Genomic DNA, 26,894 nt, shown 5'->3' with positions numbered 1-26,894 from the left:
CTTCTCAACAGAGTAGGTAACAGTTAATGTAGCACTACGACAACTCTGGATGTTCCGGGGTTCGAAGTTCAATTCCAGCGCCATCTGTAAGGAACTTGTACGTCTCCCCTGTGACTGCGTGGGTTTCTTCCAGGTGCTCCGGTTTACTCCCACAGTCCAAAGACAGGCTGGTTGGTAGGTTAATCAGTCATTGTACATTGTCCTGTGATTAGGCTGGGATTAAATAGGTGGTTTGAGGAATGGCAGGGCTCATTGGATCAGAAGGGCCTTTTCCGCACTGCATCACTAAATTGGCCTAAGCCGAAATAATAACGAGGCAGCCTACAAAGAAGTCATCACCCTGACACAGTGGTGTCAAGAAAACAACCTCTCCTTCAATGTTGCAAAAACAAAGGAGCTGATTGTGGACTACAGGAGGAACGGAAACAGGCTAACCCCTTATTGACATCAATGGATCTGGGGTTGAGAGGGTGAACAGCTTTAAGTTCTTCGGCATACACATCACCAAGGATCTCACGTGGTCTGTAAGTACCAGCTGTGTAGTGAAAAAGGCACAACAGCGCCTCTTTCACCTCAAATGGTTGAAGAAGTTTGGAATGGGCCCCCAGATCCTAACAACTTTCTACAGGGGCACAATTGAGAGTATCCTGACTGGCTGCATCACTGCCTGGTATGGGAACTGTACTTCCCTCAATCGCAGGATTCTGCAGAGTGGTGCGGACAGCCCAGTGCATCTGCAATATGAACTTCCCACTATTCAGGAGATTTACAAAGACAGGTGTGTAAAAAGGGCCTGAAGGATCATTGGGGACCCGAGTCACCCCAACCACAATCTGTTTCAGCTGCTACCATCCGGGAAACGGTACCGCAGCATAAAAGCCAGGACCAACAGGCTCCGGGACAGATTCTTCCACCAAGCCATCAGACTGCTTAATTCATGCTGACACAACTGTATTTCTGTTATACTGACTGTCCTGTTGTACATACTATTTATTATAAATTGCACATTTGATGGAGATGTACCATAAAGATTTTTACTCCTCATGTATAAGTCAACTCAATCCAATTCAAATAATGAATAAATAAATGTATTGGTTCTCCCCAGGTTACAAACACCTGACTTAAGTACAGCCTGTACACATAAACGAATATTTGGTATACTGACTGGCTAGACTTGCTGAGTGCTGTGAGGCTGCAGGCATCTTCTGACATTTTGGAGTCAGCCTCCGGGTTTGCTCAATCTTGGTGGCCAGTGGTAATATTCACTCCTTGTCTAATACTTTCCTGGCAGCCTCAGTGGCTTTTGCAGAAATTGCTTTCTGACTTGACTTGATCTGATCATGTCAAGAGGTGGATATTCAGAAACAACCTTAACACACATGGCAAAATGTGAAAAACTGCTGCATCACCAGTGTGGGAACTTGGTTTGCAGCAACAATGCTGCATCTTGCAGAGAAAGGTGAATGATCAGGTTAAACAGGCTGGTTTAATGACACATTGCCCTCGGCTGACCCGTGTTTTTATTTAAATATAATCTTGGGCGGCTGCATTTCCAGTTTGTGAACTGTTTGGGTTACAAGCAGTTCTCCAGAACGGAACCTGGGAGGACATATACAAAGCATCTTTAATGTTTTAACCATCTTGTGCCACTCACAGGAGTGCTAGTAATCAAAACTTGATAACAGGGCACATAAAGAAACATTAGGACAGATAAACAGAAGCTTCCCATGTGCTGGCCTTTACAGCATCTTATAAAGGAAACACTGTGGTTTAGGGTGGAACTCTGCAGTTTAAGATTGGCAGCTGAAGCCATTGCTGTCAGTGCTGGAACAACTTAATGTGGGTGATCGGGACAGAATTAAGAAGACAGTTGAGAAAGCTGCAACACTAGTGGAGATAGAAGGGACAATACTAGAAAAGGAGACACAGTGATTCTGCAGATGCTGGAAATCTTGAGCAACACACATACCCAAACACAAAATGCTGGAGGAACTCAATGGGTCAGGCAACATCTATGGAGGTAAACAAACAGATGAAGTTTTGGCCATGTTACTCAAGACTGGAAAAGGGATTTGAAAATAAGTTTGGAAATTCTAAAACTTGAGCATTACTCAAGCAGAAACTAACACAGATCACTGGGAATGGGAGCAAAGAATGAATAGCAATTAATAACCTATGAAGACTCAAGATTACAGAGAGTTTAACAAAGAAAGACATTTCAAGACTGAGTGTAAAATGTTTAATTTTATGTAAATCTAAGGAAAGTAATGAGGCAGGAGCTGCCATTTGGTCCACTACACCAACACTCATCAAAAGAACCATGGAATCTCATCTCATCTTCCGGCACCAAGTTATTAGAACTGCAGATTTTAGCTCTTTAAGTGTACATCTAAATAATTTTCACGACAGATTCTGAAGATGCTGGAAATCCAGAGGAACACCCACAGAATGCTGGAGAAACTCAGCAGGTCAAGCAGCATTTTGTGCATGTTATTCCAAATCATTTTCATATCTGATGAGTTTTTGCTCTTACCAGTTTTTACGATGTAAATTCCTAGATTCTTCCCACACCCCAGATAAAATGTTTTGTCATTCCTTTTTCTATTCTTTTTTCAAATTACTTTAGATCTATGCCACTGGCTTTTAGTCCGCCTTTAATGAAAACAGGCCATTCCAATTTATTCCACGCCCCTCCTTTTTATATGCCTTAATTAAATCTCCCCTCAGCCTCCCTTATTCCAAAGGAAACACTCCCAGTTGATCTCATCTTTGTTTTTCAATCTTGGCAACACTCATGCAGATCTTTGTATCCTCTCCTGTGCAATTACATCTTTCCTGCAATGCAGCAACAGAGGAATGCACCTGTACACATTACTGACGTCCATTTGCACTTGAAGATTCATGGAACATAAGGCCCAAGGTCCCCTGGTTCCTCCATACCCTACAATTTCCTTCCACTTACAGAGTAATCCCTTACCGCACTTCCCATTACTCACACTTCTCTGTACTAAATTCCATTTGTAGTTTTCTACCCATTGAACCAGTCTGTCAGTTTTTGTCTCATATATTTAAGAGGTGACAATTGCATGACTGAGAATTTCTGCAGTCAGCTTGGAACAGCTGTGCAAATGGCAGTACTTCAGGAGGTGGCAGCAGGTGGAATGTAGATGTTGATATTTCACCTGAAGCTCATCTTGGGTAAAAGGGAACCACGGTCAGAATATAGTCACAGTTATACAGCACCAAAAAAGGCTCTGCAGGCTCTTGTCTAACTATAGCTAAGCATTGCATTGTACCTGGCCCTACCACTTCCTCTGACAGATTTTTCCATATACCCACCACTGTGTGAAAGATTTTCCTCTCTCACCTTTGTGACAAGAATACACATAGATTAAGATGTAGCTGTCCTGGGCTAGCACCAGTGGGATCAGCAGTTGGTCTGCCACCTGTCTTCAGGAGAGAGAGATAAGGAAACAGTGGAGCAGCATTTGGAAATGTTAATGAAGGGGAAGGAGAGCTGTCAAGATCGGCTCCCCCTTTGAACCCTGAACTGTTTGAAGTGATGGACAGGCGATACCCCAGCAGGGGGATAAAAAGGGACAGGTTCGCTAAGGCAGGACACACACGACACCCCGAGGTAACGGGACCCTGGAAGCGGTGCGCCTCTCACAAGTCAGTGGGAAGTTTTGGACGGCTAGTCGTGGGACAAGCCATAGACGCTCAGGGTGGAAAGGCACGATCGGCGGGAACCTGGTGTGTGTCCACCCTTGCCTGGGTGCCAGGTTCACTGCAGGGAAACGATCGCATCTGGAAACGGAGGGGTCACGGTCGGTGACCTCAGATGACATCACAAAGGACTCGCCCGAAAGCTGACTGCGAAGGTCTGTGTGGAAGCCTTGAATATTCATTCATTTTTGCTCTCTCTCTCCTTCCCCCACACTGTCCATCTCCTACGGCAACGATTACTGCGAACTGAACTGAACTAAATTGAACTGAACTTTGCGTCACTTTGAAACTGGTCACTTACCCCTAGACAACGATAGAACTTGATTGATCCTGTTATCTTAATCCTGTGTACATGTATGTTTATCATTGCTGAACTGTTGCATTCATTATCCTTTCGATTAGAGTACTGTGTTGCTTGTTTCTTTAATAAAATTTTCTTAGTTCTAGTAATCCAGACTCCAACTGAGTGATCCACTTCTGCTGGTTTGGCAAACCAGTTACGGGGTACGTAACAACACCCTCCAGTTTTAGACTTCACTGCCCTGGGGAAAAGACTTGGACCATTCACCTTATCTAAGTTTCTCAAGATTTTATAAACTTCTACTAGGTCACCCCTAAGCCTTCTACACTTCAGGGGAAATAAAGATCCCTGTCTACCCACTCTCTTCTTACAACTCAAGCTCCATGGTCCCAGTAACATCTTTGTGGATCTTTTTGCACCCTTTCCAGCTTAATGACATCATTTTGATACAGGGACTGTCATTGACGGAAGTCTATGACAAGAACAAAAAAACAATTGCTTGGGTCTTTATTTGCAGGAAGTTTCTGCTTACCCTAGGTTACTGAAAGAGGCAAGAGACGAGATTGCTGGAATGTCCTCTCAAGCTAAAGGCAAGGTACCAGAGGACTGGCAAGTAGTTAATGTTGTACCTCTATTACGAAGGGAACAAGGGAAAATCTTGGAAACTATAGTCCATTGAGTCTCAGGTCAGTTGTCAGGAAATTGCTGGAGAAAATTTTTAGGGACAGGATATGGGAGCATTTGGAAACCCATAGCCTGATTTGGGAGAGCCAGCATGTCAGTGGCAGGTCATGCCTTACCAACTTGATTTTTTTTAATCAAGGTGATGAGAGAGATTGATGAGGGTAGGGTAGTGGGTGTTGTCTACATGGATTTTAGTAAGGCGTTTGACAAAAGTCCTTCATCCAGAAGATTAGGATGCATGGGGTCCATGGCAAATTGGCTGTTTGGATTCAGAACTGGCTTGCGCATAAAAAACAGTGAGTAGTGGTTGAAGGGACTTATTCAAACTGGAGGTCTGTAGTTAGTGGCGTTCCGCAGGGATCTGTGCTGGGACATCTGCTGTTTGTGATGTGTATAACTGACCTGGATGAGAAAGGTGGGTTAGTAAGTTTATGGATGATACCAAGATTGGTAGAGTGGTGTAGAAGGCTGACAAAGAATACAGAGTGAAAAAGATCAGCTGCAGATATGGGCAATAAAATGGCAGATGGAGTTTAACCCAGATAAATGTAAGATGTTGCACCTTTGTAGGGCAAATGTAAGGAGCGAGTACACTGCTAAGCAGAGAAATCTTGGGATTCAATTTCCTAGCTCCTTGAAAGTAGCTACACAGCTCAATAAAGTGGTTAGGAAGGCTTATGGAATGCTAGCTTTTATTAGTCAAAGCACTGAGTTTAAAAGTCAAGAGGTTAGATTGCAACTTTATAAAGTTATAGTTAGGCCACATCTGGAGTATTGCATCCAGTTTTGGTCGCCTCCACTGTAGGAAGGATATTGAGGCTTTGGAGAGGTTTACCAGGATGCTGTCTGGATTGGAGAAATAAACTTGGGTTGTTTTCTCTGGAGTGCCAGAGGCTGAGGAGAGATCTGAGAGAGGTTTACAAAATTATGCAAGGCATAGATGGAATGGACAGAGAGCATCTGTTTCCCAGGGTTGAAATATCTAAATGTAGAGGGCAAGTATTGAAGATGAGCGGAGGTAGGATCAAGGGGGATGTGAGGGATACGTTTTTTACTCAGTCGATGCCTGGTATGGTGGTAGAGGCAAATACATTAAAGGTTTTTAAGAGTGTTTGGATAAGCAAATGGATGTAATGAGGATGGAGGGATATTGGCATGTTGTAGGTAAGACAGATTAGCGTTTGGGTGCTTTTGATTTGCTTTTTAGCTGGTTTGGCACAACACTGTGGGATGAATGGCCTGTTCATGTGTTGTATTGTTCTATATTCTATGTTCCCCCTATCTTTTTATTCTGGCTTCAACCCCTTTCCTTTCCAGTCCTGATGAAGGGTCTTGGCCCAAAATGTTGACTCTTTACTCCCCTCCATAGATGCTGCCTGACCTGCTGAGTTCCTTTAGCATTTTGTGTGTGATGCTCAAGATTTCCAGCATCTGCAGAATCTCTTTTGTAAATGACTGCAGAATGTTTCTGAATAATGTTGTTGAGGAGTAACACGTAAATGAGAAACATGGGGCATTAAAGGTAATAGTACAGAAATGGAAAGAGAGTATTTTCTGGGGCGATTCTGTGAATGGATGGGAACAGATTAGAGCAGATGAATGCTGACCTAACTAGCTAAACAGAGGAGTATGATGTAAACAGCCACAGCAAAGGATGCAAATATTTCAAATTAGCAATATGTAAAACAACACTTGGACATGGAAAGCAAGTCAATTGATATTGAATTTCAGATGTGAAATAAACCCACAGGCAGACATAGTTTCTTAGCCACAGACAGGTTATTTTAGAAATCAATAGCTCCCGTACAGCTGTGCTCCGGCATTTACTTTCCCTGATCAATATAGCTGAGTTAACAATTAACTTAAGTTGCAGTGTAAACATTTTATTCCAACTGCTTTTTAATTTTCTGTGCACATGGTATGCTAAAGTGAAATATATTGTTAAAGCATCCGCCTATTTACTAGATGAGGATTACATGTAAAATCATACACACACACACACAACACAGATACATCCATACATAATGTAAAATCATATTTATTCACAAATACACACAAAGATATTACGAAGTATTCCACTTACACATTCTAAAGTTCAAGTATATTGGACAGAATTTGCTTAATACCAACAAGCACACTTAGGGAATTTCGATATATAAAAATCCTTCAAAACTGAAAGGGAATCTTGATCAAAAACCAATTTTTATCCTGTATCAGCTTCTCCTTTGACTCTTAGGGCTTGCGGTAAAATGTCAAATTTACTTAACAATGTGACTAAACTAAGCCAGAAACAAAGCAGGTTTATGTTTAGAAAGGAAATAAATGTCTCCATCCTCTTAAAAGGAAGTGGACATGGCAAAGCAGGGGTCATGCTTTTCAATGAGATTGCATTTTTTGACAAGGTCTTGGCTGGTTTTATCCAGCATCTGACCCAGAGCTAATGATTATTCTGGCTTCCTATTAAATCTGGCACTTCTAAATATCGTTTTTTTCCTTTTTCTTAAAGATTAGCATTTCATAAACACTGCAGTTCTAGCTGACATCTCATGAGTCATCTGCTTTGGTTTTGCAGCTTCAGGGAAAAAGTAAGAGGCTCCTTTTGAGAAAATCACACAATTAGTCCTTTAATCCATCAATGATTTTACACCACACATAAGCACATCCTTTCCTTTCAATTAGAATTCACAGCCCTTGCTCAATCACAGTGATGGCTAGCAACAGTTCACAGCATTACTAACAGAATGTAAGCAGCAGTGCAAGTCAGACGGAAGAGCAGCAGTAAATCTAAGTCCTTCTGCCTAACCCATAGACAAAGTATTCCAGAAGCATAACTGTAACATAATCCTATCAAAAACTGTATTGATTAAATACTCTCAGTGACACAGACTCAGCTGAATGTATGAATGGGAGGAACAGATGCAATAACAAACAATAAAAGAAAAATTATCAAAAATATAAACTACAAGAAAGGGGGAAAGCAGATGCACTACACTACAACAAACACTACTCATGTTAAGTTTATGTATGATCACTACTTCAAATTGTCTGAATTGAAGTTACACCAGCCATATATCACACACACACACATTTGTAATGTGGCTGGGATGCAGAAGAGTGAGGAAGGGCGGGTGGATGGGTGGAGGGAGGCGAGGAGGTGGAAGCGAGCAAGGGTGAGGAGAAGAGAGGATAGCAAGCACAAGGAGGTGCGGGGGGAAGAGGGAAGAGGGAGTGTGAGAGAGTGGGGGCAGGGGAGGGTTATATGAGGGAACGGAAGAATAAATGCCTACAATTTCCTCTTAAAAAGCTTGTTCACTTTAGAGTTACATATGGGCAATACTAAAATAACATGGCCTGAATCTGAGCCAACCACTTATTTTACACACAATATTTCGAAATAAATTGAAGGGAGGGACTGATGGAGAAGCAGAATGGAGGGGAGGACTGAACGAAGAGGAAGGGATGAGGATGGGAGGGAGTGATTGAGGAGGAAGGGACGAGGAGGGATGCGAGGGGATGAGGTGGGGGCAAGGGGACAAGGAAGGGGCAAGGGTATGAGGAGCATGAGGTTGATGGGACAAGTCAGGGTTAATGGGTCAGAGGGGTTGAGGAAATGAAGAGGAGACAAAAGGGGCAGGGGGAGTCAAGGGGACAAGGAGGTGAGATCAAGACGAGGGGGAGGGGGTTCAAGAGGATGGGGGTGGGGGGTGTCGAGAGGACTAGGAGGGAGTTTGAGAGGACAGAGAGGAGGGTCGAGAAGGCGGGGAGGGGGGTTGAGGGGATGGGGAAGGGGTTCGAGGGGACAGCGGGAGGGGGGTCAAGGGGATGAGGAGGGGGTCAAGGGGATGAGGGGGGTCCAGGGGATGATGGGGGGTTCGAGGGGAGGACGGGATGAGGAGGGAACAAGAAATTGAGGAGGAGGGGTTGAGGAGGGGAGCAAGTGACTGAGGAAGAGGTGGGGAGTGAGTAATTGAAGAGGCAGGGAGTGCTTGAGGTCGATGGGATCAAGGAGGAGAAGCATGAGGGGATCAAGGAGTGGTAACTGGGGAGGCGAGGGAGTGATCAGGGAGGGGATGAGGAAAAGAGGGATTGATTGAGGAGTAGGGGATTAAGGAGTGAAGGAGTGATTGGAGAGGTGGAGGAATGATTGAGGAGGAGGGGACAAGAAAGAGAGGGACTGATCGAAGAGGAAAGGATGGGGGGAGTAATTGAGGAGAGGGTGAGAGAGAAGGGAGTGAATGAGAAGGGAGGACGCAATGAGAAGGGTGAGGAGAAGAGAGGATAGCAAGCACAAGGAGGTGCGGGGGGAAGAGGGAAGAGGGAGTGTGAGAGAGTGGGGGCAGGGGAGGGTTATATGAGGGAACGGAAGAACAAATGCCTACAATTTCCTCTTAAAAAGCTTGTTCACTTTAGAGTTACCTATGGGCAATACTAAAATAACATGGCCTGAATCTGAGCCAACCACTTATTTTACACACAGTATTTCGAAATAAATTGAAGGGAGGGACCGATGGAGAAGTGGAATGGAGGGGAGGACTGAACGAAGAGGAAGGGATAAGGATGGGAGGGGGTGATTGAGGAGGAAGGGACGAGGAGGGATGCAAGGGGATGAGGTGGGGGCAAGGGGACAAGGAAGGGGGCAAGGGTATGAGGTGCATGAGGTTGATGGGATGAGTCAGGGTCAATGGGTCGGAGGGGGTTGAGGAAATAAGAGTGGGTTGAAATGAAGAGGAGACGAAGGGGGCAGGGGGAGTCGAGGGGACAAGGAGGTGAGATCAAGAGGAGGGGGAGGGGGATCAAGAGGATGGGCGTGGGGGGTGTCGAGAAGACTAGGAGGGAGTTTGAGAGGAGGGAGAGGGGGTTGAGGGGATGGGGAGGGGGGTTCAAGGGGACAGCGGAAGGGAGGTCAAGGGGATGAGAAGGGGGTCCAGTGGACGAGGGGGGGTCGAGGGGATGATGAGGGGGGTTCGAGGGGACGATGAGGGAACAAGTGATTGAGGAGGAGGGGTTGAGAAGGGGAGCAAGTGACTAAGGAGGAGGTGGAGAGTGAGTAAATGAAGAGGCGGGGAGTGCTTGAGGTCGATGGGATCGAGGAGGAGAAGCATGAGGGGATCGAGGAGAGGACGAGGGGATCAAGGAGGAGAGGATGAGGGGATCAAGGAGTGACTGGGGAGGAGAGGGAGTGATCAGGGAGGGGATGAGGAAAAGAGGGATTGATTGAGGAGTAGGGGATTAAGGAGTGAAGGAGTGATTGGAGGTGGAGGAATGATTGAGGAGGAGGGGACAAGAAAGAGAGGGACCGATCGAAGAGGAAAGGATGAGGGGGAGTAATTGAGGAGAGGGTGAGAGGGAAGGGAGTGAACGAGAAGGGAGGACGCAATGAGACAGTGGGTGAGTGAATGAGAAAGACTGGGATGGAGTAAATGAGGAATACGGTGGTGAATGAAAGAGGGAAGGGAATGAATAGGAGAACAAAGGAGGGTGGATCGAAGCAGCGCCCAGCTCAGGGGCAGGCGAGGTGCCCCTGCTGCCGGCGATGCCCACATCGGGGCCGTAAATCGACTCTCACCTTCATCGTCCAGCTCCAGCTTCTCCAGCATGCCTTCCACCGAGCCTTGCACCTGGGTCAGGAAGAGGGGTACAGACACAAGATGCGAATTAACAGCGAGGTCGCGTTCCGCCCTGCCCTGCCCTGTGCTGCTCCGCTCCGCTCTGACAGAGGCGCTGCCGGGCGCCGAGCCCCGAGCCCCGAGCCCCTGGCCTCCCGCGCACTGCCTCCGCTCCGCGCGGTGCTCGATTGATCCACCGCGCGATCCGCTCGATTTGCTGCCCGGCGCGCTGCTCGATTCACCGGACTGCGCGGCCTCTCGTTCTGCTGCTGCCAACCGGCCTCTGAAAATAAGGTCAGCGGGGCGGGGGAGGGCTCCAGTTCCCGTTCCCCAAACACTGTACAAATATTCTGTGGACGTGCTGGTTTATCAGCAACTCATTCTGAATAAATATATCTTGGCTTTATTTTGTTTTTCAACTTTAAAATGTGTATCACCAAGATAGGATTAGAAGTCATATAAACACCCACCCCCTCCAAATTCAGAGACACTGGAATGGTCCTGTTTGCTGCAGTCAGAACGTGAGTGCGAGCCGCATCTCACCTGGAAGCAAGTCAACGGGTGCAGACAGTGCAACGTGTGCGCACTGCATTCAATGTTATACTGTCACTGGATGGTAATGCAATGTGTGCGCACTGCATTCAATGTTATACTGTCACTGGATGGTAATGCAATGTGTGCGCACTGCATTCAATGTTATACTGTCACTGGATGGTAATGCAATGTGTGCGCACTGCGTTCAATGTTATACTGTCACTGGATGGTAATGCAATGTGTGCGCACTGCATTCAATGTTATACTGTCACTGGATGTCAACAATGCAATGTGCGCACTGCATTCAATGTTATACTGTCACTGGATGGTAATGCAATGTGTGCGCACTGCATTCAATGTTATACTGTCACTGGATGTCAACAATGCAATGTGCGCACTGCATTCAATGTTATACTGTCACTGGATGTCAACAATGCAATGTGTGCGCACTGCGTTCAATGTTATACTGTCACTGGATGGTAATGCAATGTGTGCGCACTGCATTCAATGTTATACTGTCACTGGATGTCAACAATGCAATGTGCGCACTGCATTCAATGTTATACTGTCACTGGATGTCAACAATGCAATGTGTGCGCACTGCATTCAATGTTATACTGTCACTGAAGGTAAACCATGCAACGTGTGTGCACTGCATTTGTTGCATTATCAATAGTATACTGTCAGCATGTGTAGACACTGCAATATGTATGTACAGCATCAATGCAGACAATATGCTGTCATTAGGTACAGACAAAGTGCACACACTGCATTGAATGTATTCAATATTGTACTGTCACTAGGTGCAGACAATGCAAAGTATCCAGAGGGCATTCCGTGCAGTGCATTGTCAACATTTATGGACATTATAACGTGCAAACGGAGTATCCAGAATACACTGTCATTGGATCCAGACAATTCAAAGTAGAAAACATTATACTGCCACTAGATTTAATATGTGCACCCAGCATTAAGCATAACCACTGTACTGTCACTCGATGCAGGCATTGTGATTTGTGTACACTGCAGTCCAAATGTAAATATTACACTGTCACTAAGTGAAGATATTGCAGGCTGCACACTGCATTAAAAGTGTAAAAACTGTACTGTCACTGAGTGCAAGCATTGTTACGTGTGCACCCTGCATTCAAAACACAAAGTAACACCAAAGGCTCCGTTCAGGTCAAAACCCTGAACAAGCTCTCCAGACATCACACCTACAATACTAAATGCCAGCAACCTGGATAACTTGCAACGGATCAACAGAGAACAGCATCCAGTCACCTATACTCTCAATTTCATGGTCAGTTTTCACCAGGCAGCCTGACAAACTTCACAGCTGAAGACAGCAGTAGAGTCAATTATAACTCTGTTCTAATGTCATTGAAAGGTAGGAAAGGAATTGGTAAAGCACAATACATTTTGATAGATTAAATTGGAGCTAATGCCCATTCCAAACCCAATCTATGTCAACAAACATTTAGAGGCAAAGATCAAGTGGACAGCGAAAGAACTTTTTCCGGGGCGGAAAAAATTGAGGGTGCATGATGTTAATGTGATTGGAGGAAAATACAGTATAGGTGGCGGGGGGGGGGGATGTCAGAGACATGTTTTTTTAACACAGAGAGTGATGAATGCATGGAATGAACTGCCAGGGGGTGGTGGTACAGGCAGATACATTGGGGACATTTAAGAGACTCTTAGATAGGCACACAGATGATAGAAACATGGAGGGTTATGTGGGGGTGAAGGATTAGATTGATCTTGGAATAGTCTAAACGGTTGGCACAACCAAACTGTATTCTATGTTCTAAAAATATGGCTCATTACTCAGGATTGATAGCCTGAAAGCACGTGTCACCAGGCTCAAGGACAGCTTCTATCCCACTGTTATCAGACTCTTGAATGGACCTCTTGTACAGTACAATGAACTTTTGTTCTCTCAGTCCACCTCGTTATTGTTTACCTGCACTGCATGCTTTCGGTACCTTTTACACTTTCTGCTGCATTGTCATTTCCTTCACCCTGTTCTAGCTCAGTTGGGTTGGCAATGACCTGATCTGTATAAACAGTATGCAAGACAAGCTTTTCACCGTATCTTTTTTTGTGTGACAATAATAAAGCAATACCAATAGGATATGTACGAGGGTGATTGATAAGTTCGTGGCCTACGGTGGAACGAGGTAACTTTAGAAAACCTAGCACATTTATTTTTCAACATAGTCCCCTCCTACATTTACACACTTAGTCCAGTGGTCGTGGAGTATACAGATCTTGGAGTTCCAGAAAGTGTCCACAGCAGGGGTAATTGATATGTTCATGGCCTATGGGAGAAGGAGATGAGTTATACAGCTCTCATTACATGCACGTGCAGTTCAACTCTTTGAGTGATTATGCAGAAAGTTTGAAGTTAATAATTCATCAGGGGTGATCGATAAGTTCGTGGCCTAAGGTAGAAGAAGATGAGTTATTAACTTCAAACTTTCTGCATAATCACTCAAAGTGTTGAACTACGTGTGCATGTAACGAGAGCTGTATAACTCATCTCCTTCTACCGCAGGCCACGAACTTATCAATCACCCCCTCGGTGGACACTTTCTGGAGGTCCAAGATCTGTATGCTCCACGACCGGCAGACTAAGTATGTACATGTAGGAGGGGACTATGTTGAAAAATAAATGTGTCAGGTTTTCTAAAATTGACTCCCACTACCTTAGGCCACAAACTTATCAATCACCCCTCGTACACACTCCTTTGAAGAAAAGCTCATGACAGAACACGAGGAATAATAGCAACACACATCAAAGTTGCTGGTGAACGCAGCAGGCCAGGCAGCATCTCTAGAAAGAGGTGCAGTCGACGTTTCAGGCCAAGACCCTTCGTCAGGACTAACTGAAGGGATGCCTACACACGAGGAATAATGTTGTCTGAACCTCAGATGCAGGGTTTAATTAATTAATTTAGAGAGACAGCATGGAACAGGCCCTTCCGACCCAATGAGCCAAGCCGCACTGCCCAGCAACCCACGTGTTTAACCCTGCCTAATCATGGGACATTTTACAAACAGCAGTGTGTATTTGGGGCCAGAAGAGCCTGTCCTGTGCTGTATCTCAACAAATTTTTTTTAAACCATGCATTCACAGGGAAAAACGTACACAGCTCTTATGAATTGAACCCTGAACTGCAATAGGACCATGCTAAACGCTATGCTATGGCGGTGCCCCCAAGAAACAAGTACATACATTGTATTGGATAATGAAATAGCCTTGCATTTCTCTGACACAGACCACATCAAATATGCAGTCAGAGTGAGATAAGAGTGTGCTGTTATTATATGCACTGGATAGTGTGAAATGTCAGAATGATAAGCATTTCACATACCATATTTGGAAAAAGGAAGCAGCTGATGGTGGTTCAGTATCTTTGATATAATTTCTACTTCCAGTCTGCGCTGTGCTCAAGCAAAGTCATAGTTGTGTTTATTGTCATCTGCTCAAGTACAATAAAAAGTTGCAGCAGCTTCGCAGGCACATAGCATTAGATACGTACATAGTAGTTAGCACAACACTTTACAGTACAGGCAGTCTGGGTTCAATTCCTGCCTTTCCTATAAGGAGTTTGTACCTTCTCCCCTCACTGTGTGGGTTTCCTCTGGGTGCTCTGGTTTCCTCCTACAGTCCAAATATATACCAGTTGGTAAGTTAATTGTCAAGTCAAGTTCATTGTCATTTAACTATACACATGTATACCATCACACGAGATAACGTTTCTCCAGACCAAGGCGTAAAGCGCAGTAGTACACATAACACACAATAGCTTAAGAAAATAAATCTACAAGTGACTTACACATAAATAAATAAAGTGCATAAATCAAAAGTTGTAAGATACAGAACAGATTAACCAGTGACACTTTGAATACGATGCAGCAGGGAGTTCAGAAGCCTAACAGCCTGAGGGAAGAAACCATTTCCCATCCTGATTGTTCTGTTTTTATGCATCGGAGTCTCCTGCCTGATGGTAGAAAGTCAAACAGGATGCTGGATCCTTGATAATACCAAGGGTTCGGTGATAATACTAAGCGCTCCTGATAAATGTCACTGGTAGACGGTACGGAGATCCCTACCATCCTCTCGGCCGCTCTCACAGTCCTTTGTAGGGACTTCCAGTCAATCCCCTCACTGTCGTCATCAATTGTTCCATGACTGGGCTAGGATTAAATTGGGAGTTGCTGGATGGCGTGCCTCGAAGGGCTGGAAGGGCCTAATCAGTGCTATATCTCAATAAATAAATAAACAAAAACGCGACATTAACAAGAAAACAGAATTATACAAGAGAAACAGTACAGTGCATTGAAAATTTACAAAGATATTGCCAGGATTTGAGGAGCTGAGTTATATTTAGCACTTTATTCCTTGGAGTGTAGGAGATTGAGGGGAGATTTGATAGAGTTATATAGAATTATAAGGAGATATATAGGGTAAATTTAAACAGGGCTGGTGAGATTAGAACTTGAGTTAATGGGTAGGGCACTGAGGAGTGTGGTAGAACACAGGGATCTGGGAATACAGATCCATAATTCCCTGAAAGTGGCGGCACAGGTAGATAGGGCTGTAAAGAAAGCTTTTGGCACATTGGCCTTTATAAATCATGTATTGAGTATAGAAGGTGGGATGTTATGCTGAAATTCTATAAGACATTGGTGAGGCCAAATTTGGAATATTGTGTACAGCTTTGGTCACCTATCTATGGGGAAGATGTAAATAAGGTTGAAAGAGTGCAGAGAAAATTACAAAGACATTGCCAGAACTTTGAGGACCTGAGTAAAAGGGAAAAATAGAATAGATTAGACTTTACTCCCTGGAGCGGAGGAGAATGAGGAGAGATTTGATAGAGGTATACATAATTATGAGGGGTATAGATACAGTAAATGCAAGCAGGCGTTTTCCACTGAGGTTGGGTGGGGCTACAACTAGCAGTCGTGGGTTAAAGGTATAATGTGAAATGTTTAAAGTGGTAGATGTGGGTTTGATTTCAATATTTAAGATAAAATTGAATAAGAAAATGGAAGGGAGGGGTGTGGAGGGCTATGGTCCAGGTGTAGGTCAATGGGACTAGGCAGAATAATATTTTGGTATGGACTAGATGTTGCTGTGCTATAGTATTGTGTGACTCTATAACAAACAGCACAATTAAAACAAAAGGAAAGAAAATAAAGTTAATTGCAATGTAAAGTGGCCACGACACTCTTGCAGTTTTGGGCATTCTGGAGTTTGGAGTTCAACTGCAGTGCCATTCTCTGAGGAGTCTCTGTACGTCCTCCCAGTGGAATGTGTGGTCCCCGGTTTCCTCCCACAGTCCAGTACTGGGTTGGTTAACTGGTCATTGTAAATTGTCCGGTGATTGGGTTAGGGTTAATCGGGTCCGTCGGGGGTTGCTGGGGTGGTGTGACTCGAAGGGCTGACTGCATGCTGTATCACTAAATACATAAATAGTGCTGATATACTGAGGCAGTGATTAGGGCTGTGCAGGATGGTTCAAGAACAGAATGCAAGCCGAGAACAAGTACAAAGAAAATAGGGTGAACCTTCATGTTAATCTGAGCATGATAACCAGCTGGAAAACGCGGGAGTTATTCTAAAGTGCCAAATAAACATGCTGCACATACTGAAGATAAGTGCCACTGTACTCAATGTCAAAGCTAAGTCACCTTTCTCAGAAGCATACTGTATCTTATCTTGTTTATTTGATATATTTTAAAGTATATGCAACATATCACTGATAGGACAGTCAGCAGGTCAGGCGACATCTCGGAAGAGAAACAGTTAATATTTCAGGTCAAATGCCCTTTTATGAAGGGTCTTTGAGATGAAACATGGGTTCTGTTTGTCTTCCCACAATGCATCCTGAAATGGAGAGTATATCCAGCGTTTTCTAAACACAAGTGATTCTGCAGATACTGGAAATCCAGAGCAATGTACACAAAATGCCGGGGGAACTCAGCAGGTCAGGCAACATCTGTGGAGGTGAATGAACAGCTGACATTTTGGGCAGCGACCCTTCATCAGGACTGGAAAGAAAGGGGGAAGAAGCCAGAATAAGAAGGTGGTGGAATTCAAGGTGATAGGTGAGACCAGGTGATGTGGAAGGTGGATAGTTCAGGGGGAGGGGGGGTGAAGTGAGAAGTTGGGAGGTGATAGGTAGAAAAAATAAAGAGCTGAAGAAGAAAATAGCTGATAGGTGAGGAGAGTGTACCATGGCAGAAAGAGATGAAGAGGGGCGCCAGAGGGAGGTAATGGGCATTTTAAAAAATTCATATTTCCAGCAACTGTCCTTTTTCTGATTTTTATATCACTGAAAGGCAGATTCTTATGGGTGAAGCCAGTTGCAGATTTGCTGTACTGGAAGTTACACTAACATATAGCTGTAGAGCAATACATTCACACCATGTAATGAAATGAATGGAATGTGGATTGAATTTAAAGCTTGAAGTCACTAAATCACAAGACAAATGAGATAGCAATATTCGCAACATAGAGTGAACCTAATATTAAAAAGAAGACAATTCATTGTCCAAGGTATCACCCAGCCAATCAAAAAGATCACCTATTTCACTACTCAAAATAGTATCCTGTTATGATGAAAAGTGAAGTACCTCTTGATAAGTAGCAGGTGGATGTGCTAATGACTGTCCTGAATTGAAACTACAACAATCATTTCCAACACACACATAAAATGGTGGAGAAACTCAGCAGGTCAGGCAGCATCTGTGGAAATGCATAAACAGTCGATGTTTCAGGCTAAGAACCTTCTTCAGGACTGAGAAGGAAGTGGGGGGGGAAATGCCAGAATAAAAAGGTTGGGGGACAGGAAGGAAGGTAGCCAAGGGTGATGGGTGAAGCTAGGTGGTAGGAAGGATAAAGGGCTGGGCAGCAAGGAATCCGATAGGAGAGGAGAGTGGACCATAGGAGAAAGGGTAGGAGGAGGGAACTCGGGGGGGGGGCAATAGGCAAGTGAGAAGAGTTAAAAGGCCAGAGTAGGTAATAGTTGAAGAGGGGAGGGGGGAGGGGAATCAACAATCATTATTGAGGACTGAAGGAAACAAGGGTGAAAACAAATTCAGATTGGACCCAGTGATATTACACCGCAGTAAATAATTTCTACAGTTTCTAGTTACTTATGCAGGTAAGAGAAAGGGTAACGGTTAAAGGTGATTTCCAGGGCAATGTTTTTTTTATTTACACATTAGGAATGTGCTGCTAGGGGAAGCAGATACAATAGGAAAGCTTTAGAAGCATTTATGCTTTTGTCCCACACCACCAGGTTCAGGAACAGTATCAGGTTCCCTCGACCTGGATAACTTGAATCACCACTACTCGGAACTGACTCTACGGCCTACTGACTCACTTTCAACTACTCTTTACAACTCATACACTATTTCTACTTGCACAGTCTGTCTTCTTTTCAACATTGGTTGTCTGTCGTAAAATTCTATTGTACTTCCTTTTTCCTGTGCGTGCCTACAAGAAAATGAATCTCAAAGTAGTATATAATAAATTCTACGTACATTGATAATAAATCTACTTTGAACTTTTTGAACATAATCAGAATCAGGTTTAATATCACTGAAATATGTCATGAAATTTGCTGTTTTGCAGCAGCAGTACAGTGCAATGCATAAAAATTACTATAGAATACAATAAGAAATATTACCAGAATAAATGAGGAGTGCAAGAAGTGAGGTAGTGTTCATGGGTTCATGGGCCATTCAGAAATCTGATGTCAGTGGGGAAGAAGCTGTTCCTAAAACATTGATTGTGTGTCTTCAGGCTCCTGGACCTTCTCCCTGATGGTAACAATGAGAAGAGGGCTTGTCCTGGATGGTCAAGGTCCTTAATTAAGGATGCCGCCTTGTTGAGGCCTCACCTTTTGTAGAGGTCCTGCTTCATAAAAGGATATGGATATTGTGCAGACAGATGGGATTAGTTTAAAATGTGGCTAACACAGACATTGTGGGCTGAAAGGTCTGTTCCTAAAATGTACTGTTCTACACTCTGTGGCTACTTTTTTAGGTACACCCGAACACTTGCTCATTAATGCAAATATCTAATCAGGCAATCATGTGGCAGCAACTCAATACATAAACGCATGCAGACATGGTTGAGAGATTCAGTTGTTGTTCAGACCAAATATGGGGAAAGAAATGTGATCTGAGTAACTCTGACCGTGGAATAATTGTTGGTGCTTGACGGGGTGGTTTGAGTATCTTGGGAACTGCTGACTTGCTGGGATTTTCATGCACAACAATCTCCAGAGTTTACAGAGAATGGTGCGAAACACAAAAAAAACATAGAGATAGAGATCTGTAAGATTATAAGGCTAACAGGAAGGAGTTTAAGAATGAAATTAGGAGAGCCGGAAGAGGCCACGAGAAGGCCTTGGCGAGCAGGACTAAGGAAAACCCCAAGGCATTCGACAAGTATGTGAAAAGCAAGAGGATAAGACGTGAGAGAATAGGACCAATCAAGTGTGACAGTGGAAAAGTGTGTATGGAACCGGAGGGGATAGCAGAGGTACTTAATGAGTATTTTGTTTCAGTATTCACTACAAAAAGGATCTTGGTGATCGTAGGGATGACTTACAGCCGATTGAAAAGCTTGATCATATAGACATTAAGAAAGAGGATGTGCTGGAGCTTTTGGAAAGCATCAAGTTGGATAAGTCTCAGGGACCAGACAAGATGTACCCCAGCCTACTGGGGGAGGCGAGGAAGGAGATTGCTGATGCTCTGGCAATGATATTTGCATCATCAGTGGGGACAGGAGAGGTTCCGGAAGAGTGGAGGGTTGCAGATGTTGTTCCCTTATTCAAGAAAGGGAGTAGAGATATCCTAGGAAATTATAGACCAGTGAGTCTTATTTCAGTGGTTGGTAAGTTTATGGAAAAGATCCTGAGAGGCAGGATTTATGAACATTAGGATAGGCATAGTATGATTAGGAATAGTCAGCATGGCTTTGTCAAAGGCAGGTCGTGCCTTACGAGCCTGACTGAATTTTTTTGAGGATGTGACTAAACACATTGATGAAGGTAGAGCAGTAGATGTAGGGTATATGGATTTCAGCAAGGCATTTGATAAGATACCCCATGCAAGGCTTATTGAGAAAGTAAGGAGGCATGGGATCCAAGGGGACCTTGCTTTGTGGATCCAGAATTCGCTTGCCCACAGAAGGCAACGAGTGGTTGTAGATGAGTCATATTCTGCATGCAGGTCAGTGACAAGTGGTGTGCCTCAGGGATCTGCTTCCAGACCGTTCGGGCTGACCGGAAGTGCACTGAGAGTGGTAAGCGTAAAGGAGTTGGGGGCTTACTGTTCTGGTTAACAACAGATAGTGCAATCCGGGTCATATTACGATCGAGGAACGTGTTTGTAGACCGGATATTGAACTTTCTGCTGTTGGACTTCGGCCATATTCCACCGAGATACAACATTGGGCGGCACGGGAGGTCGTTCCTGCCTGTGGCCATTGAACTTGCAGCTCTTCCCGTGCAGGGTCAGACACCCTGAGCCAATAGGCTGGTCCTGGACTTATTTTCCATCTGGCATAGTTTGCATTTTGTTGTTTGATTGTTTGTGGTTTTTGTATTGCTATATTTATGCTCTATTCTTGGTTGGTGCGGCTGTAACGAAACCCAATTTCCCTCAGGATCAATAAAATATATCTATCTATCTATCTGTTCTGGGACCCCTTCACTTCATGATTTTTATAAATGACCTAGATAAGGAAATGGAGGAATAGGTTAGTAAATTTGCTGATGGCATAAAGCTTGGGGGTGTTATGGATAGTGTGGAGGGCTGTCAGAGGTTACAGCAGGACATCGATAGGATGCAAAACTAGGCTGAGAAGTGGCAGATGGAGTTCAACCCAGATAAGTGTGAGGTGGTTCAGTTTGGTAGGTCAAATATGATGGCAGAGTATAGTATTAATGGTAAGACTCTTGGCAGTGTGGTGGATCAGAGGGATCTTGGAGTCCGAGTCCATAGGACACTCAAAGCTGCTGTGTAGGTTGGCTCTGTGGTTAAAAAGGCATATGGAGCATTGCCCTTCGTCAAGCGCGGGACTGAGTTCAAGAGCAGAGAGGTAATGTTACAGCTATATAAGATCCTGGTCAGACCCCACCTGGAGTACTGTGCTCAGTTCTGGTCATCTCACTACAGGAAGGATGTGGAAGCTATAGAAAGGGTGCAGAGGAGATTTACAAGGATGTTGCCTGGATTGGGGAGCATGCACTATGAGAATAGGTTGAGTGAACTCAGCCTTTTCTCCTTGGAGCATCAGAGAATGAGAGGTGACTTGATAGAGGTGTATAAGATGATGAGAGGCATTGATCGTGTGGATAGTCAGAGGCTTTTTCCCAGGGCTGAAATAGCTAACATGGGAGGGCACAGTTTTAAGGTGCTTGGAGGTAGGTACAGAGAAGATGTCAGGGGTAAGTTTTTTATGCAGAGAGTGGTGAGTGTGTGGAATGAGCTGCCAGTGACGGTGGTGGAGGCCAATACGATAGGGTCTTTTAAGAGACTCCTGGATAGGTACATGGAGCTTAGAAAAATAGAGGGCTATGGGTAACCCTAGGTAATTTCTAAAGTAAATACATGTTCAGCACAGCATTGTGGCCAAAGGGCCTGTTTTGTGCTGTAGGTCTATACAGTGAGTGGCAGTTCTGAAGGCGAAAATGCTTTGTTAATGAGGGAGGTCAGAGAGAAATGGCCAGCCTGGTTCAAGCTGACAAAAAGGCAACAGTAACTCAAACTACCACGCATTACAACAGTGGTGTGCGGATGAGCATTTCTGAACATACAACATTGAAGAATGTACAACAGCTCGAACTTTGAAATGGGTGCGCTACAACAGCAGTACACCATAAACAGACAGGAGGTATCTGATAAAGTGGCCAGTGTGTGCATTTTCTATCATCTGGATTTGTAGTATTTTTCTATATAGACCCAGACAATTTGCACTATTAGACATGCAAAAGTCAGTAGGCTACCAAAACAATACCCTCTCTGCATCTAGATGAAGCACAGCCAATCCTACAGCCCAGAAATTCATCGCCAGCTGGTAATGCTGAACACATCATATAACAGCAACATCATAATGTTGTGTCTCCAAGATTAATTTCCATTGGCAACCACGAGTACGTAGTGCATTTCAAATACAACCCGGAATGAATTTTTAGACACATAATCTTTAATTATTTATGAAAACACCATCCAATTTCTACATAAAATGTCTAATTGACTTTGTATCATAGTTCATTGTGGCTAATGAAGCCAGATTCTAAATGGCGGTGCTGAACTGCGATGTCTGTCGACATCATGGCTTAGACTTAGTTGCTCTTTAGGTTTGCAGGGATGGTATGGGGGCAGCACAGGGAGTTTGGGAACAGGGGTAAGGGGGAGTTAGAGGTCAGGGGCAGGAGCTGGTGGGTGGAGCGCTCTGTGGTTGAAAGCCATCAATCTCGGTGGATGGATGTTGGGTTGACAGGTGCTGAGACCCCTTATTTTTTAACAATGGCCCTGGTTCTTGGACTCTCCCATGAGGCAACATCCTCTCTCCAACCACCCTGTCAACGAGGTAATGGCTCATCTGGGTTGGATGGGGATGCACAAGATGTCAGTCAAACAAGCAAGAAAAGAAAATGCTGGAAAAACTCAAAATAATCTCCAGATGCTGTAAAAGATCAAAGCAACACTTTCAGTACCCTGGATGAACTCAGCAGGTCGGGCAGCATCTGTGGAAAGAGAAAAAGGCCGATGACCCTTCATCAGAACTGAGAAAGAGAGAAAGCTGATCAAAGTGGCAGAGAAGAAGAGGAGGGCAATGTTTTGATAAAGAGAATGTTGGTCAGGGGTTAAAATTAAGTAACTATTAAATGAAGAGTTCAGCTTCATGGCCTGTGTAATGTGTTGCAAATGTTGTGAAGGTACTACCTTGAGAAATAAACAAGAACATTATGTTAGCTTTTCTAACGACTTACTGTAACTACACACTAGTCGTAGGGTCAGAGGGACTCACAGCGAGGAAACAGACCGTCTGAGACCACACTGACTATTTCTTCCAAAGAGCAGTTTAGGGTCCTGTCATGGGTCTGGTTCTGGAGTCTATACCATAACTCAGAGCCCGACGGTCAATTGGAAATCTGGAAGTCAAAGTCCAATGACTGAAGGCTGGAAACTGGAGACTGTCTGCAGTTGGAGGCCGGTCCCTGTGTGTAGGAGGGTGGGAGGAAGGAAGAGGTCTTGTTATGCTGTTGTTGTTTTGTCACTTGTGTTCTGTGTTGTGTCTGAGTTGTTCTGCGGGCATGCTATGTTGGTGCTGGAATGTGTGGCGACACAAGTGAGCTGCCCCCAGTACATCCCTTTGTTGATGCAAATGATGCACTTCACTGTACATGTGATAAATGAATCTGAATCTGAGCTGCCGGTAGACAATGGATTAACTCTGTTCCTAAAACAGCCAAAGCAGACAATCTGTTATCTCCTGTGTTCAAGCAGCTTAGAGTGTGTGTGGAGATCCTGTTCTGTGTATCTTCTCATCAATCAAGATCACAAACGTTCACATTTTCTCCTTTGCAGATTCCAGTACGGAATCTTCACATTCTCCTGGTGTCGATGTGGGCTTCAGGATCCTTCCACAGCCAAAAAGTGTGCAGGCTGACAGGTTATTTGTGATTTGTCCCTCATGCATAGGTGTGGGGTCAAACCTTGAGGCTGGGAGGAGTTGACGGGGTCAGTGTAGGATTATTGTAAGTGGGTAGTTGATGGTCAGCACAGACTCGACGAGCTGAGTGTCCTGTTTCTCTGCTATGTGTGCATATACTGTGTCTACAGCAGGTGACAGAAGCTGCTGGGAGAAGACAGCGATGGCACAACCGGGAGGAGAGGAAGGTCCAACATTTATCATCCTTACGTTGGAAGTCTTGTTGGAGGGCGGAGAGCAGAAGGGATATGTTCTACTATCAAGAAGCTAACGGACTCTAGTCTAGACGAAGTGTCAGAAGACAACGAGGCTAAATTGTCACGGCAGCCAATGATAAAGTATCAATTTTCAGGGACCTGGGTGCTTTAAAAGGTTCCTTTACATTTATAAACCTAAGACAGTGACGTAAATGGGGTGGCATGGTAGAGTAGCAGTTAGTGTAACGCTTTATAGTTCCAGCGATTACTGATCAGGGTTCGATTCCCGCCACAGTCTGTAAGAAATTTGTATGCTCGCCCTACGACAGCATGGGTGCACCAGTTTCCTCCCGTATTCCAAAGATGTTAGGTTAGTGTTAGTAAGTTGTGGGCATGCGATGCTGGCACCAGAAGTGGGGTGACGTTTACGGCTGTCCCCAGCACTTCCTTGGACTGCACTGGTCATTGATGCAAAACAACACATTTCGCTCTATCTCTTGATGCACATGTGACAAATAAGGCTAGTCGTTAATCTTAATCTTGCAAATGGGAATGAACATGTCTAATCCCAAATTCTTGCCCACAGTTATCCCACACAGGCTTCCGAGTATCAGTATTCATAAACAGATAAATGAGTGAATTCCATGGAAATGTTGCCAACCTCATTTTGGATGAAAAATTATAATAATGCAAGAAATATTTCATTTTCTTATTCAACTGATTAACCAAGATAAATAAAAGCACTGCCAATAGCCAGGTGGCAAGGCAAAGAGACCAAAGATAGAACATAGAAAACCTACAGCACAATACAGGCCCTTCAGCCCACAAAGCTGAGCCGAACATGTCCTTACTTTAGAAATTACCTAGGGTTACCCATAGCCCTCTATTTTTCTAAGCTCCATGTACCTATTCAGGAGTCTCTTAAAAAACCTTATTGTATCCGCCTCCATCACCGTTACCGGCAGCCAATTCCACGCACTCACCACTCTCTGCATAAAAAGCTTACCCCTGACCTCTGTACCTACTTCCAAGCACCTTAAAACTGTGCCCTCTTGTGTTGGTCATTTCAGCCCCGGGAAAAACCCTCTGACTATCCACATGATCAATGCCTCTCATCATCTTATACACCTCTATCAGTCACCTCTCATCCTCCGTCACTCCAAGGAGAAAATGCCAGTTCACTCAACCTATTCTCCCCAATCCAGGCAACATCCTTGTAAATCTCCTCTGCACCTTTTCTATGGTTTCCACATCCTTCCTGTAGTGAGGTGACCAGAATTGAGCACAATACTCCAAGTGGGGTCTGACCAGGGTCCTATATAGCTGTAACATTACCTCTTGGCTCTTGAACTGAGTCCCACGATTGACGAAGGCCAATGCACAGAGTCAACCTGCGCAGCAGCTTTGAGTGTCCTGTGGACTTGGACCCCAAGATCCTTCTGATCCTCCAGACTGCCAAGAGTCTTATTATTAATACTATATTCTGCCATCATATTTGATCTACCAAAATGAACAACCTCACACTTAACTGGGTTGAACTCCATCTGCCACTTCTCAGCCCAGTTTTGCATCTTATTGATGTCCCACTGTAACCTCAGACAGCCCTCCACGCTATCCATAACACCCCCAACCTTTGTGCCATCAGCAAATTTACTAACCCATTCCTCCACTTCCTCATCCAGGTCATTTATAAAAATCACAAAGTGAAGGGGTCCCAGAACAAATCCCTGAGGCACACCACTTGTCACCAACCTCCATGCAGAATATGACTTGTCTACAACTACTCTTTGCCTTCTGTGGGCAAGCCAGTTCTGGATCCACAAAGCAAGGTCCCCTTGGATCCCATGCCTCCTTACTTTCTCACTAGACCTTGCAATGGGGTACCTTATCAAATGCTTTGCTGAAATCCATTTACACTACATCTACTGCTCTTCCTTCATCAATGTGTTTAGTCACATCCTCAAAAAATTCAATCAGGCTCATAAGGCATGACCTGCCTTTGACAAAGCCATGTTGACTATTCCTAATCATATTATGCCTCTTCAAATGTTCATAAATCCTGCCTCTGAGGATCTTCTCCATCAACTTACCAACCACTGAAATAAGACTCACTGGTCTATAATTTCCTGGGCTATCTCTATTCCCTTTCTTGAATAAGGGAACAACATCTGCAAACCTCTAATCCTCCGGAACCTCTCCCGTCCCCATTGATGATGCAAAGATCATCGCCAGGGGCTCAGCAATCTCCTCCCTCACCTCCCAACACAGTAGCTTGGGGTATATCTCATCCAGTCCTGGTGACTTATCCAACTTGATGCTTTCCAAAAGCTCCAGTGACACTCTGTGGACACTGGTCATTGATAGTTCTCCCAATCATCTCCCTCCCATTGAGAATTATAGGGGCAATTTATTTATTTATTGAGATACAGTGTGAAACAAGGCTTTCTGTCCCTTCGAGCCACATTGCCCAGAAATCCCCAATTTAATCCTAGCCTAATCATGGGACAATTTACAGTGACCAATTAATCTACCTCTACCAACTGGTATGCCTTTGGACTAAGTGAGGAAACTGGAGTGCCCAGAGGAAGCCCACACATTCACTTACAATCCCCTTACAGGCAGCTTCAGGAAATGAACCCTGGTTGCCTGTACTGCAAAGTGTGCTAACCACTATGCTACCTTTACAATTGTGTCCTTCACACATAAAAATCAACTAAACTTTCCTAGCACAACAAATTGCGGGATTCATTTCTCAATGAGCCTTTAAAACAGACTGTAAACTGAACAAAATGAAATGCAAGTCATTCAAAGACACAAACAAAATGGACGTGACATTCACACAAGGATGCGTAGCAGTCAGAATTTAATTATCCACTTCACTGCTTAGTAACCCACAGCCGCACGGAAGTTCATTAAAAAAAAGGACAACTGGAATTCACACTAAAGAGAGCAAGGAATATTCTGTTAAACAATGAAAACTGTGAAAGAGCTTTACATCATTTTCTTTCAATCAGAAAACGAGCTGAGAACCACCTCGGGACTGAATCAAGAGTCAGGTTTAATATCACTGGCATGTGTTGTGAAATTTGTTG

General features: G+C 44.2%; 1 protein-coding gene across 3 annotated transcripts in view; it reads right to left on the bottom strand.

The window, feature by feature from the left end:
* The window catches only part of prkag2a (protein kinase, AMP-activated, gamma 2 non-catalytic subunit a), a 508,879-nt gene that overhangs the window by 117,989 nt on the left and 363,996 nt on the right, over positions 1-26,894 (bottom strand). For all 3 annotated transcript variants that reach the window (XM_072254087.1, XM_072254086.1, XM_072254089.1), the window contains one exon: positions 10,278-10,329. In XM_072254087.1, the coding sequence (XP_072110188.1) occupies positions 10,278-10,329 (52 nt within the window). The remainder of the gene's footprint in view (positions 1-10,277; positions 10,330-26,894) is intronic.

The sequence above is a fragment of the Mobula birostris genome, chromosome 3 (assembly GCF_030028105.1).
Source record: "Mobula birostris isolate sMobBir1 chromosome 3, sMobBir1.hap1, whole genome shotgun sequence".
Classification (NCBI taxonomy): Eukaryota; Metazoa; Chordata; class Chondrichthyes; order Myliobatiformes; family Myliobatidae; genus Mobula; species Mobula birostris.
The sequence above is the reverse complement of the archived record's forward strand: the minus strand, read 5'-3'. Positions and strand labels throughout refer to the sequence as shown.